The sequence below is a fragment of the Oncorhynchus clarkii genome, chromosome 20 (genome assembly GCF_045791955.1).
Source record: "Oncorhynchus clarkii lewisi isolate Uvic-CL-2024 chromosome 20, UVic_Ocla_1.0, whole genome shotgun sequence".
NCBI classification, from domain to species: Eukaryota; Metazoa; Chordata; class Actinopteri; order Salmoniformes; family Salmonidae; genus Oncorhynchus; species Oncorhynchus clarkii.
Window position 1 is genome coordinate 35,970,704 of NC_092166.1, and position 12,817 is coordinate 35,983,520.

The following is a 12,817-nucleotide window of genomic DNA, read 5'->3' on the forward strand; positions in this document are numbered from 1 at the left end:
AATCCAAATAACTTCACAGATCTTCATTGTAAAGGGTTTAAAGACTGTTTCCCATGCTTGTTCAATGAACCATGAACAATTAATGAACATGCACCTGTGGAACAGTCATTAAGACACTAACAGCTTACTTAGGACACTTACTTACAGCTTAAAATTAGGACACTAAAAGAGGCCTTTCTACTGACTCTGAAAAACACCAAAAGAAAGTTGCCCAGGGTCCCTGCTCATTTACGTGAACGTGCCTTAGGCATGCTGCAAGGAGGACTGCAGATGTGATCAAGGCAATAAATTGCAATGTCCGTACTGTGAGATGCCTAAGAGAGCTCTACAGGGAGACAGGATGGACAGCTGATCGTCCTCGCAGTGGCAGACCACGTGTAACAACACCTGCACAGGATCGGTACATCCGAACATCACACCTGCGCACATGTACAGGATGGCAGCAACAACTGCCCGAGTTACACCAGGAACGCACAATCCCTCCATCAGTGCTCAGACTGTCCGCAGTAGGCTGAGAGAGGCTGGACTGAGGGCTTGTAGGCCTGTTGTAAGGCAGGTCCTCACCAGACATCACTGGCAACAACGTTGCCTATGGGCACAAACCCACCGTCGCTGGACCAGACAGAACTGGCAAAAAGTGCTCTTCACTGACGAGTCGTGGTTTTGTCTCACCAGGGGTGATGGTCGGATTCGCGTTTATCATCAAAGGAATGACCGTTACACAGAGACCTGTACTCTGGAGCGAGATAGATTTGGAGGCGGAGGGTCTGGGGAGGTATGTCACAGCATCATCGGACTGAGCTTGTTGTAATTGCAGGAAATCTTAACGCTGTGCGTTACAGGGAAGACATCCTCCTTCCTCATGTGGTACCCTTCCTGCAGGCTCATCCTGACATGACCCTCCAGCATGACAATGCCACCAGCCATACTGCTCGTTCTGTGCGTGATTTCCTGCAAGACAGGACTGTCAGTGTTCTGCCATGGCCAGCGAAGAGCCCGGATCTCAATCCCATTGAGCACGTCTGGGACCTGTTGGATTGGAGGGTGAGGGCTAGGGCCATTCCCGCCAGAAATGTCTGGGAACTTGCAGGTGCCTTGGTGGAAGAGTGGGGTAACATCTCACAGCAAGAACTGGCAAATCTGGTGCAGTCCATGAGGAGGAGATGTACTGCAGTGCTTAATGCAGCTGGTGGCCACACCACATACTGACTGACCCCCCCCCCCCCCCCCCTTTGTTTAGGGACACATTATTTAATTTCTGTTAGTCACATTTCTGTGGAACTTGTTCAGTTTAAGTCTCAGTTGTTGAATCTTGTTATGTTTATACACATATTTACACATGTTAAGTTTGCTGAAAATGAACGCAGTTGACAGTGAGAGGATATTTCTTTTTTTCTGAGTTTATGTGGATACCACTTCAAATGAGTGTATTCGGCTATTTCGGCCACACCCGCTGCTGACAGGTGTATAAAATCGAGCACAGAGCCATGCAATCTCCACAAACAAACATTGGCAGTAGAATGGCCTTACTGAAGAGCTCAGTGACTTTGAACTTGGCATCGTCATAGGATGCCACCTTTCCAACAAGTCAGTTCGGCAAATTTCTGCTCAGCTATAGAGCTGCTCAACTGTAAGTGCTGTTATTGTGACGTGGAAACGTCTAGGAGCAACAACGGCTCATCCACAAAGTGGTAGGCCACACAAGCTTACAGAACAGGACCGCCAAGTGCTGAAGTGCATAAAAATTGTCTGTCCTCAGTTGCAACACTCACTACTGAGTTCCATACTGCCTCTGGAAGCAACGTTAGCACAATAACTGTGTACCGGGAACTTCATGAAATGGTTTTACATGGCTGAGCAGCCGCACACAAGCCTAAGATCCCCATGTGCAATGCCAAGCATCGGCTGGAGTGGTGTAAAGCTCGCTGCCAATGGACTCTGGAGCAGTGGAAACACGTTCTCTGGAGTGATGAATCACACTTCATCATCTGGCAGTCCGACGGACGAACCTGGGTTTGGCGGATGCCAGGAGAACGCTACCTGCCCAAGTGCATAGTGCCAACTGTAAAGTTTGGTGGAGGAGGAATAATAGTCTGGGGCTGTTTTTCGTGGTTCTGGATAAATCCCTGAGTTCCAGTGAAGGGAAATATTAACACTATAGCATACAATAAAATTCTAGATGATTCTGTACTTCCAACTTTTTGGCAACAGTTTGGGGAAGGCCATTTCCTGTTTCAGCATGACAATGCCCTCGTGCACTAAGCAAGGTCCATACAGCAATTATTTGTCAAGATCGGTGTGGAAGAACTTGACTGGCCTGCACAGAGACCTGACCTCAACCTCATCAAACACCTTTGGGATGAATTGGAATGCCGACTGTGAGCCAGGCCTAATCAGCCAACATCAATGCCTGACCTCCCTAATGGCTAAATGGAAGTAAGTCCTCACAGAAATGTTCCAACATCTAGTGGAAAGCTTTCCTAGAAGAGTGGAGGCTGTTATAGCAGGAAAGAGGGTACCAACTCTATATTATTGCCCAAGACATTGGAATGAGATGTTCAATGAGCAGGTGTCCGCATACTTTTGGTCATGTAGTGTATATATTTGCGTTTTATTATTGTAGTAAACATAGGCCTATGTTGTTTTTCTTATCAACAACAACAGTAGCAGCATATGCCTTAATTGCACGTTTATGAATATTTCTATAAACTGCATGGGAAAAGAAAATAGCTTAAGTGAAATGGTACTAGTATTTTGGTCAAACTAATTCAGTAAAATCCAATGAGCCGAGGCTTAAAGAGAGGGTTGGTTACACGGTTGGGTGCTGCTGAGGATGACAGCCAGAAGTACAGGGCTAGTAGGCTTGTTTTCATTGATAAGAGTATTCATGGCCGGGCAGTCAGAGGGGGCTCGCTGCAGGTGCAACGCTGAGTCATTACACTGCGACTGACGCACTAGGTCTTAACCGTGTACCTAGAGATAGTGAACACAGCTCTGCAGTTTACACCACAATAATATCATTTTTGATTAACCCTGTAAGTGACGCTATTTGTGAGAACTACGGTCATGCCTACTCCCATGAGAGACTTGTAATTCTGGTGTTGTAATTCTGGTCTCTCTTCGAAACTATACAGTCAAATTATACATATTGGATACGTATCAATAAAGTATTGTATTGAATCAACATGATTTGTTCAGATACGTAAACATGAGCTGAGCAGAAACAGCGCGATGTGTGAATCGAAAGTAGCTAAAAGTAGCTGCCAGCTCCACTCTTGGTTAAGCGGGAGCTGTCCACACGCGAGTGGTGCTGAAACGAGGGAAGGAAGCGCCCATGTGTCTATCACGAACTTCAGTGGCACAAAGATGCAATTCTATGACCCTGTATACAATGGGCCCATTTCGCGAAAGTAAAGCATTTCATAATCAACATGACCCTCTCAAAGGCGAGAGGACCCACATATGTATGTCAAAAGGCGTGAGATGTCGATTCTCCTTATCGCTGATAAAACCGTGATAAAAGGGAAAGCAAACCCGTCATTATTCAAATGCTTGATCTGGGGAGTCATAGAGGCGGATATGTCTCGAGTGAGCATGCTTGAGGTTTTAGCACACTTTGCTCAAGGTGACATTCCATTACTGAGTCCATCACACACCCCGGCAGTCCTGTCAGTCAAGGATCTAGAGCACAGCCGGCCACGACGCTAACATCGGCTCGAAACAAACCATATTTTAATCTAGCCCCACGGTAAATTGCCTAGTAATTGGCGTGATTTAATAATGTTGGGTTAAGATTAGCATATTGTTCTGAATGAGATCGATGCGAGGCTTGGTTGGTTATCCCAGACATTCAACAGAGGACTGTTGTTTACAACCTTGAAAGGACACGATATCATCGCTATTCATAAAGCCTATACCTTGCCAAAAAGCTTTGCGCTCAGGTTGTCTTTGAAATATACTAAAAATAAAAAGCACGACTAAAAAACCTGTCTTTGTCAATGTCCTATTGTTGAATGAAAATCACTACATAGATGGGTTCCATTCAATAAAATGTAATCGAAATGTATAGTCTAAAATACCAGCCAGAACAGGTGGGCCAAAATGGGTTATTATGTCTGGTTTATAACAACTAATGACAATAGACTGCACAATGCACATTGATAATAGGCATTCTAATTCTGGGCCCCTGGATTCTCATTATAACTTGTTGATGGTGCTATGGGGCCAAACAAAGGCCCTCCATGACAATGCCAACATGCACACTCACAGATACCAACCGCAGCACTTAACCCTTACCTGAAATCACTGTAGGGGTGGATAATCCAATTGCCCGCTGATTTAACCCGCTCTTGCTCCCTCTCCACCGCCTTTTGACTCCCATACATACGTAAGGAGAATTTGTTAACTCCAGGTTGCAGCATGGCACTGAACTGTCGCTGCATGAAGGTGCTTCCGCCGGGCTCGGCATCCTCGGTCTGGATCTGGGGTCCCTCCTCGGGCTTCTGGAAGGTTACAGAATTCCTGGGCTGCTGGGTCGTCTGGGTCTGGGTCGAGCCGTGCAGCGATGAGGAGGCTTTCCTGCTCGGCGCGTTGGAGAAGGACACCCTGGAGTCTTTTTTCTCGGGGACGCCGGTGGAAACCGGGGTGATGCCGGGGTTTGCGCCCACTTCCCCGTGGCCCTGCGTGGTGGAGATTGTCATGGAGCCATCCATGCTGGCCCTGGCTGAGTTACAGGCACCACGCCTAAGGGTCCCTCCGTCTTCGGCCCTCCCCGCCCCGGCAGTCTTGTTGGAGATGATCGAGCGCAGGCTCCCGGTCCCGGAGTCCCTCCTGCATTCTCCGTTTTTGTTGCATTTCATTCTTGAAATTGGAGCGGTGCTGTTGCAACCATCACCTGCTGCCGCATTTAAAACCTCTAGTGTGACGGCGGCTCCAGACGTCTCCGCCCCTGCCACTCTGTTGGTCTCGCCGCGCACGGCATTATCTCCCAGACACGTTGTGGTATCAATCGCTTTGGATGCTACAGTGGGCTCAGTGGCAGCAGGCGCGTTCGCCGCTTGCAGTAGGCTGGGCTCGTTGTTTGTAGAGTTATTTCTGGTAGCCGTGGCCACGGCTCCCCCTCCTGGCGTAAAGTTCTTCATTCTGATGCTACCTCCTCCGCCTCCACCACCACCGCTACTGCTGCTCCCCCCGGCTCGGCGCAGCCGCGGATGATGAAACTTGGACTCCTCCTCACCATCCTCCGCCTCGTCCATGACTGCGTTGCTGGCCACGACGAGCTGCTTCACACTTGGGGCGCTCTGACTGGCAGAAGCAGCGGGGACAGAGTCAACACAATTGCCGCTGTTGCTGCTCCTACAATTGGACGCGGCAGCTTTGGGCGCGCTGATGTGGCTACATCCGCTTCCGCCCGCAGCCTTCTTTTTCATGGTCGCCTTCTTGTCCATGGGCATGTCAAATTGTGCCTCCATTTATCTTTAGAGAAAACCAATCAGGAACAAAGGAGAGGGGAGAGAGAGAAAGGAGAGAGAGGGAGGGTGGACGTGACTTCTTTGCAAACTTTACAAGAGCAGTTATCTGTGGCTGTGCTCACTTTCAGAGATCATGTAAGCATCGCTTCAAGATAGTTTCTCTTTTATCACATATAATACAAATTTGATAGCAGTTGCTCTGTGATTAAGTCACATTCGACAAAAGATACTGTAAACCTTAGGCCTTATTTAATTAACCTGCAATGCAATTCTAATTAATCAAACTTCCCAAATATTCAACAAGCTTTCAGCTAAAATCATAATGTGGAGTCCTTTAGGGTCAATGACTCACAGCATTCAAAAGCTATATTAAAACGAACCAATGATATATTTTTTAAGGGTGTTTTCAATGACAATATGTCAAACAGGCGTGTAGCCCCCTCTAGTGTCCATACAGGTGGAATACATTGAAAGAGACCTCAAAGTGATACTAGTATTTTTCCTTTACCTCAACTCATCTGCGCTGATGAGACGGTGAACTCCCACAGTAACAGCAACTTTCCAATTGGCATCCATAACTTTCAGGGAATGGAAATCAAGAGATAAGGGGAGGAGGCCGCAACTATCAAAATGCATCCTTTATAAGCATGTCCTTGAATCTAAATATTTGGGTTTTCATTAAAGATTATCTTCAAAGATACAGCTTTCATCTTACACCAAGCTTTCCAAGAAGTGGGGTACAGTCACCCAGACCTTAGATTAGGATATCAGTGAACAGATACATAGCGTTCACAGGCACCAAATGATTCTTTCTGGTAGGGTTACATTCTATCTCCAGTTATAGCCTGATGTTACCACCATCAACAGAACCATATAACTTATTGTAACCACATTATTATTTCAGGACTACTCTACAATACAGAAACAATGTTCAATCCATCTCAAATTGTATCCAAGCATTTACAACCCAGTGAGCTGAGCACGTATTGCATTTTAATCAATCATACAGTGATCAAACCAGACCAACAGTAGGATACTAAGGAACAGCTCTGAAAAAGGACCCCAACTCCTGATCTGATAGTAGACAAGGATGCCTTTGAGGGAGATCAATGGTTAGGGAAAAAGTGGCCAGTATTTCTTTATTGCCAAGTCTGCTATATCCAGAGCCATGTATTTAAAGTGTTGGGTGCTTCAGAACAGGCATCCCCATTCAAGTCAATGATGGCATAATGGGTGGACTGGAGGCCATTGCAAGTGTACCCATAGGAGCAAAGCATTAACTAAAATCAGGAACTACAAGCAAGAAGTGTACCCATCAATATGTGCTGTGATTTTTGATTCAACTCAACTCATCCAGGCTGTATCACAACTGGCCGTGATTGGGAGTCCCATAGTCCCATTGGCAGGTTTAGGCAGTCATTGTAAATATGAAGTTGTTCTTAACTCACTTGCCTAGTTAAATAAAGGTACAAAATAAAAAATATATAGAAAAAAAACTGACCAGAGGCCTAAATGGAATGGTATCAAACACATTTACATTCCATTAATTCCATTCCAGCCATTACAAGGAGCTCATCCTCCTATAGCTCCTCCCACAAGCTTGCAACTGCAATTACAAAAAATAAATTCCTTTGCATGAGCCATCAGTTTACATATATTTGAATGACCTGATGGAAGGGGCTATAGGATATTCGATTCTATTTCTATGGTTGGGACATTGAGTTTACAATACCATAGAAATTATTGCATCACAATACCACGCAGACATTGTGAGTTTACCAGTCAAATTGCCAGGGTTAGAAATTCCAAGCTTGTTCTAGTCATTTTATTTATATGGATGAGAGATTGAGGTTTCTGCATTATGATGCATTTACAGGACACTACAACGTTCAGTTTGTAGCCATGTTAGCACTCCATTAACACTACATGGGGAATAGCTATATATATTTAAAACAAATGCTATGTAACTGAATATCTAGAATAGAACAATATAAACAATTCTAAAAGTTGGCCAAGCTCTCTAAATATATGGTCCTTGGGATGTCCCTATCCCATTGAAGTTTAAATGCAAAATGGTTAAGGTAAGAGCTAAGGTTAAGGTTAGGAAAAAGGTTGTGGTTAAGGTAAGGGTAGGGTAGGGTAGGGTTAAGGATCCCGGATAGCACGAACCCTAAATATATGACTATGGCTATATCCACTCTCCAGATGGACGGGACGTTCCGTATGGTTTTTGCAGCGGGCGCAAAAGTGGGTCATTTAGCGAATGATGTTCATTATATTTGTCTGTTCATTCGTAAATTAGGTATGACTAAATATTGTTTCCACACTTAGGAATGTAATCAGAACCTTATATTATTCATTTTTATATTATTCATTATTCACCCCTGGCGTAGTCAGCCAGATACCGTGAAAGACAGCTGTCACTCTCAAGTGCTCGCCCAGTGGCTACCTAGAGTTACGTTAGCTTTTAGCTCTTGTGTGTCGTGGACCTTTTGGATATGGATCCCTTCAACAGTTTAGAGCCTGTGATATCTGTTCCTGTTGGTCTAAACTAACTCTTCTAAAAAAGAGAATGAACAGGAGAGACAAGATCTAGCGACGGGAAACAATAATGGGCTATACTGGCTGCAAACAATGAGCTGTGTCACTCAAGAATCAATCCATCCTTGACCAGTAAATTAATTGTGACATACTTTCAATGTTCTTATTATTCCTAAAATCCTTCCCTAAAGTGTAGGCTATATAATCAAACTCAAAAAACTTCCCTTGATTTATCCATCAAAAAAACTGTAAAATCCCCATTATATAAAAAAAAAGTTGCTTAAAAGTCCTTAAGGAAAACACACATTGTATGAACTGCTCCCTCTGGATACAATAAATCAGCTAGGTGATATTTGTTTAATATAGTTGATTATTTTAATATTTATTTAAGTATAGCTACTTTATTACAAGTAACGTTTAAAACCCAATCAGGATACCATTGTTCTGTTGTTTGGGGTGGATATATGATGTTTTGCCCCAAAAACGTGATTATTTGTCTCTCTAAAATAAAATAACCTTGCAATATATTTCAAACAAAATAATGTCTGTCTTTCCACTAGCCTATGTCATGGTAAGATGGAAAAATAATTGCTCTCTCTCTTTCACAAGATGTGTTTTTAATTCATGTCAATTTACCAAAATTTCCCCCAAAAAATTATATATCATGTTTTGGAACATAACTTCATATATAACCTGATATTTTACCTTCTACATTGAGACCTTGCTCTTCTGTTACAGTATCAATGGGACCTGCATGAGAGGACGCGCGCGCGCACACACACACACACACACACACACACACACACACACACACACACACACACACACAGCCTTCATAATCATTGCCGCTGATCGCACACACTCTGTGTCAATGACATTCAGAGGTTGTCTGCAATCACTGAACTTGTCTCAAACATCCATGCAGCGATACTAAACTAAGTTTCCCTGCGGTCAATTAGGTTATCGTGTTCCAAGTCTCCTTGCCGCAGGTCTCTTACCTTTTCACAGTGACGCTGTCTGTGAGATGCCGGGTCCAGTCTGAGCTGCAAGACAGTGTCTCTCGCTCTGCAGAGGCTGCCTGCCTCAGTTCCACTTCCTGGTATAGTATGACGCTCTGGATTCATTTGCATAAAAGGCAGAGTTCCAAAAATAATAATTGATCTTGGAAGAGATCCAACGAGATCTGAGGAATCCCAGAGAGAGACAGAATGGAAGGCTGGTTGAGCAGATTCTGCTGTGGGGTGGTCTGGTGGGACTGACCTGGAAGCAGTGTACACAGGCAGTGTCAACATTCATCATTGTTGTGTGAGAATTTGAAGTTGCAGCTATAACCACTGACACAATGTCAGCTATTCTTTCAACCTTCTATGGTTTAGGTTCAAACTGGGGTTATGGTAATCTGGTCTCAGGTCTGTGGTTAAGGTCAACATCAAGCTAAAACCCAGCTACCTTTTATTTCACAATGACATAACTTTTCTCCTTAGCCCCTTCTGACACCCAGGTGGTGACACACATCTCTGCGTGCCTGGCAGACATCTCAGCTTGGATGTCAGCCCACCACATCAAGCTCAACCTCAAACAAAACGGAGATGCTCTTCCTCCCGGGAAAGGCTTGCCCGCTCCAAGACCTCTCCACCACGGATGACAACTACATGGTGGCTCCTTCCCAGAGTGCAAAGAAACTTGGTGTGACCCTGGACAACACCCTGTCATTCTCTGCAAACATCAAAGCAGTGACTCGCTCCTGCAGGTTTATGCTCTACAACATCCATAGATTATGACCTTTCCTCACACAGGAAGCGGCGCAGGCTCTAATCCAGGCACTTGTCAGCTCCCATATACACTACTGCAGTTCTCTGTTGGCTGGGCTCCCTACTTATGCCATCAAACCCCTGCAAGTTATCCAGAATGCTGCAGTCCACCTGGATTTCAACCTTCCTAAGTTCTCCCGTGTCACCCGCTCCTCCGCACACTCCACTAGCTTCCTGTCGAAGCTCACATCATCTTCAAGACCCTAGTGCTTACCTACAGAGCAGAAAGGGGAACTGCACCTCCTTATCTTCATGCTATACTCAAACCCTACATCCTAACCCAAGCACTCTGTTCTGCCACCTCTGGTCTCTAGGCCCTTCCACCCCTACTGGAGGGCAGCTCCCGCTCAGCCCAGTCAAAGCTCTTCTCGGTCCTGGCACCCCAATGGTGGAACATGCTTCCCTCTAGCCAGGACAGTGGAGTCCCTAATCCTAAATTCTTTGTTGAGGGAAAGTGTACATGATACGATTGTGATGTGTTGTTTCACCTACCTATCTTAAGATGAATGCACAAATTGTAAGTCTGCTACAGTGCCTTGCGAAAGTATTCGGCCCCCTTGAACTTTGCGACCTTTTCCCACATTTCAGGCTTCAAACATAAAGATATAAAACTGTATTTTTTTGTGAAGAATCAACAACAAGTGGGACACACTCATGAAGTGGAACGACATTTATTGGATATTTCAAACTTTTTTAACAAATCAAAAACTGAAAAATTGGGCGTGCAAAATTATTCAGCCCCTTTACTTTCAGTGCAGCAAACTCTCTCCAGAAGTTCAGTGAGGATCTCTGAATGATCCAATGTTGACCTAAATGACTAATGATGATAAATACAATCCACCTGTGTGTAATCAAGTCTCCGTATAAATGCACCTGCACTGTGATAGTCTCAGAGGTCCGTTAAAAGCGCAGAGAGCATCATGAAGAACAAGGAACACACCAGGCAGGTCCGAGATACTGTTGTGAAGAAGCTTAAAGCTGGATTTGGATACAAAAAGATTTCCCAAGCTTTAAACATCCCAAGGAGCACTCTGCAAGCGATAATATTGAAATGGAAGGAGTATCAGACCACTGCAAATCTACCAAGACCTGGCCGTCCCTCTAAACTTTCAGCTCATACAAGGAGAAGACTGATCAGAGATGCAGCCAAGAGGCCCATGATCACTCTGGATGAACTGCAGAGATCTACAGCTGAGGTGGGAGACTCTGTCCATAGGACAACAATCAGTCGTATATTGCACAAATCTGGCCTTTATGGAAGAGTGGCAAGAAGAAAGCCATTTCTTAAAGATATCCATAAAAAGTGTTGTTTAAAGTTTGCCACAAGCCACCTGGGAGATACACCAAACATGTGGAAGAAGGTGCTCTGGTCAGATGAAACCAAAATTGAACGTTTTGGCAACAATGCAAAACGTTATGTTTGGCGTAAAAGCAACACAGCTGAACACACCATCCCCATTGTCAAACATGGTGGTGGCAGCATCATGGTTTGGGCCTGCTTTTCTTCAGCAGGGACAGGGAAGATGGTTAAAATTGATGGGAAGATGGATGGAGCCAAATACAGGACCATTCTGGAAGAAAACCTGATGGAGTCTGCAAAAGACCTGAGACTGGGACGGAGATTTGTCTTCCAACAAGACAATGATCCAAAACATAAAGCAAAATCTACAATGGAATGGTTCAAAAATAAACATATCCAGGTGTTAGAATGGCCAAGTTAAAGTCCAGACCTGAATCTGTGGAAAGAACTGAAAACTGCTGTTCACAAATGCTCTCCATCCAACCTCACTGAGCTCGAGCTGTTTTGCAAGGAGGAATGGGAAAAAATGTCAGTCTCTCGATGTGCAAAACTGATAGAGACATACCCCAAGCGACTTACAGCTGTAATCGCAGCAAAAGGTGGCGCTACAAAGTATTAACTTAAGGGGGCTGAATAATTTTGCAAGCCCAATTTTTCAGTTTTTGATTTGTTAAAAACGTTTGAAATATCCAATAAATGTTGTTCCACTTCATGATTGTGTCCCACTTGTTGTTGATTCTTCACAAAAAAATACAGTTTTATATCTTTATGTTTGAAGCCTTAAATGTGGCAAAAGGTTGCAAAGTTCAAGGGGGCCGAATACTTTCGCAAGGCACTGTAAATGACTAAAACGTCAAATGTAAATGAAGACTGGTCATAACATATTCATAGAGTAACAATAAACATGTCAGTCATGTGCAGGAAAGGGTTTAGTGAGAGGAACACAAGAATAATGCTTTACACTTCTCTATCCTCCTCCACCTCCTGTTCTTCTCAGGAAGCCAATCAGTTGAAGGTGTGGATAACACCAGGCCAGGGTGGTCTCTTTCTCTCTATTTTTGTTCTTTTCCCCACCCCTTTCTTCTTTCTCTCATTTCCCACCTCCAAACACACACACACACACACACACACACACACACACACACACACACACACACACACACACACACAGAGATAGAGAGAGAAAGATAAGGCTGCTCTAAATGGGTCATAATGAGTTTAGCCTGATAGGGCTGCAGCAGTAGAGAGGAGAGCTACAGTTTACACAGATGAGTCTCACCAGCAGGACTGATAAGGACATGACTTAGGTGGGGGGGGGTCTTCACACACTAGAACATACTTTAATCTTTATCGACACATTGCTTGGTCTGAAATAACATTGAAATGTTTCCATGATCCCTTCAGGGACAATAGGTGCAAGCCTAGGGGTAGCGGTTAGGGGAATATTTACGCTGGGCCACAAGAACACACAAAATACATTGTACTATGCACATAAAGAGTCAACAGTACAACGTCAGGTACCATCTTTGAAAAGGCGATAAAATACGCATAGTGAAAAGGAGGGTGCATTGGGCAGGGTGAGAAGTGTTAAATGGCCACATGTTTCCAGAGGCTGCGGCCTAGGACATCACTCTTCCTTCATTTCCTCCTTCAGGACAAGGCTCCTGAGGGAGCAGAGCTATGATTGGCTCCAT

General features: G+C 44.5%; 1 protein-coding gene across 1 annotated transcript in view; it reads right to left on the reverse strand.

Moving 5' to 3' along the window:
• LOC139377415 (potassium/sodium hyperpolarization-activated cyclic nucleotide-gated channel 2-like) overlaps positions 1-5,471 on the reverse strand; it is a 55,416-nt gene extending 49,945 nt beyond the window's left edge. Inside the window, exon 1 of the mRNA XM_071120443.1 lies at positions 4,297-5,471. Coding sequence (XP_070976544.1) covers positions 4,297-5,471 — 1,175 coding nt within the window. The remainder of the gene's footprint in view (positions 1-4,296) is intronic.
• Between the last annotated feature and the right edge of the window lie 7,346 nt (positions 5,472-12,817).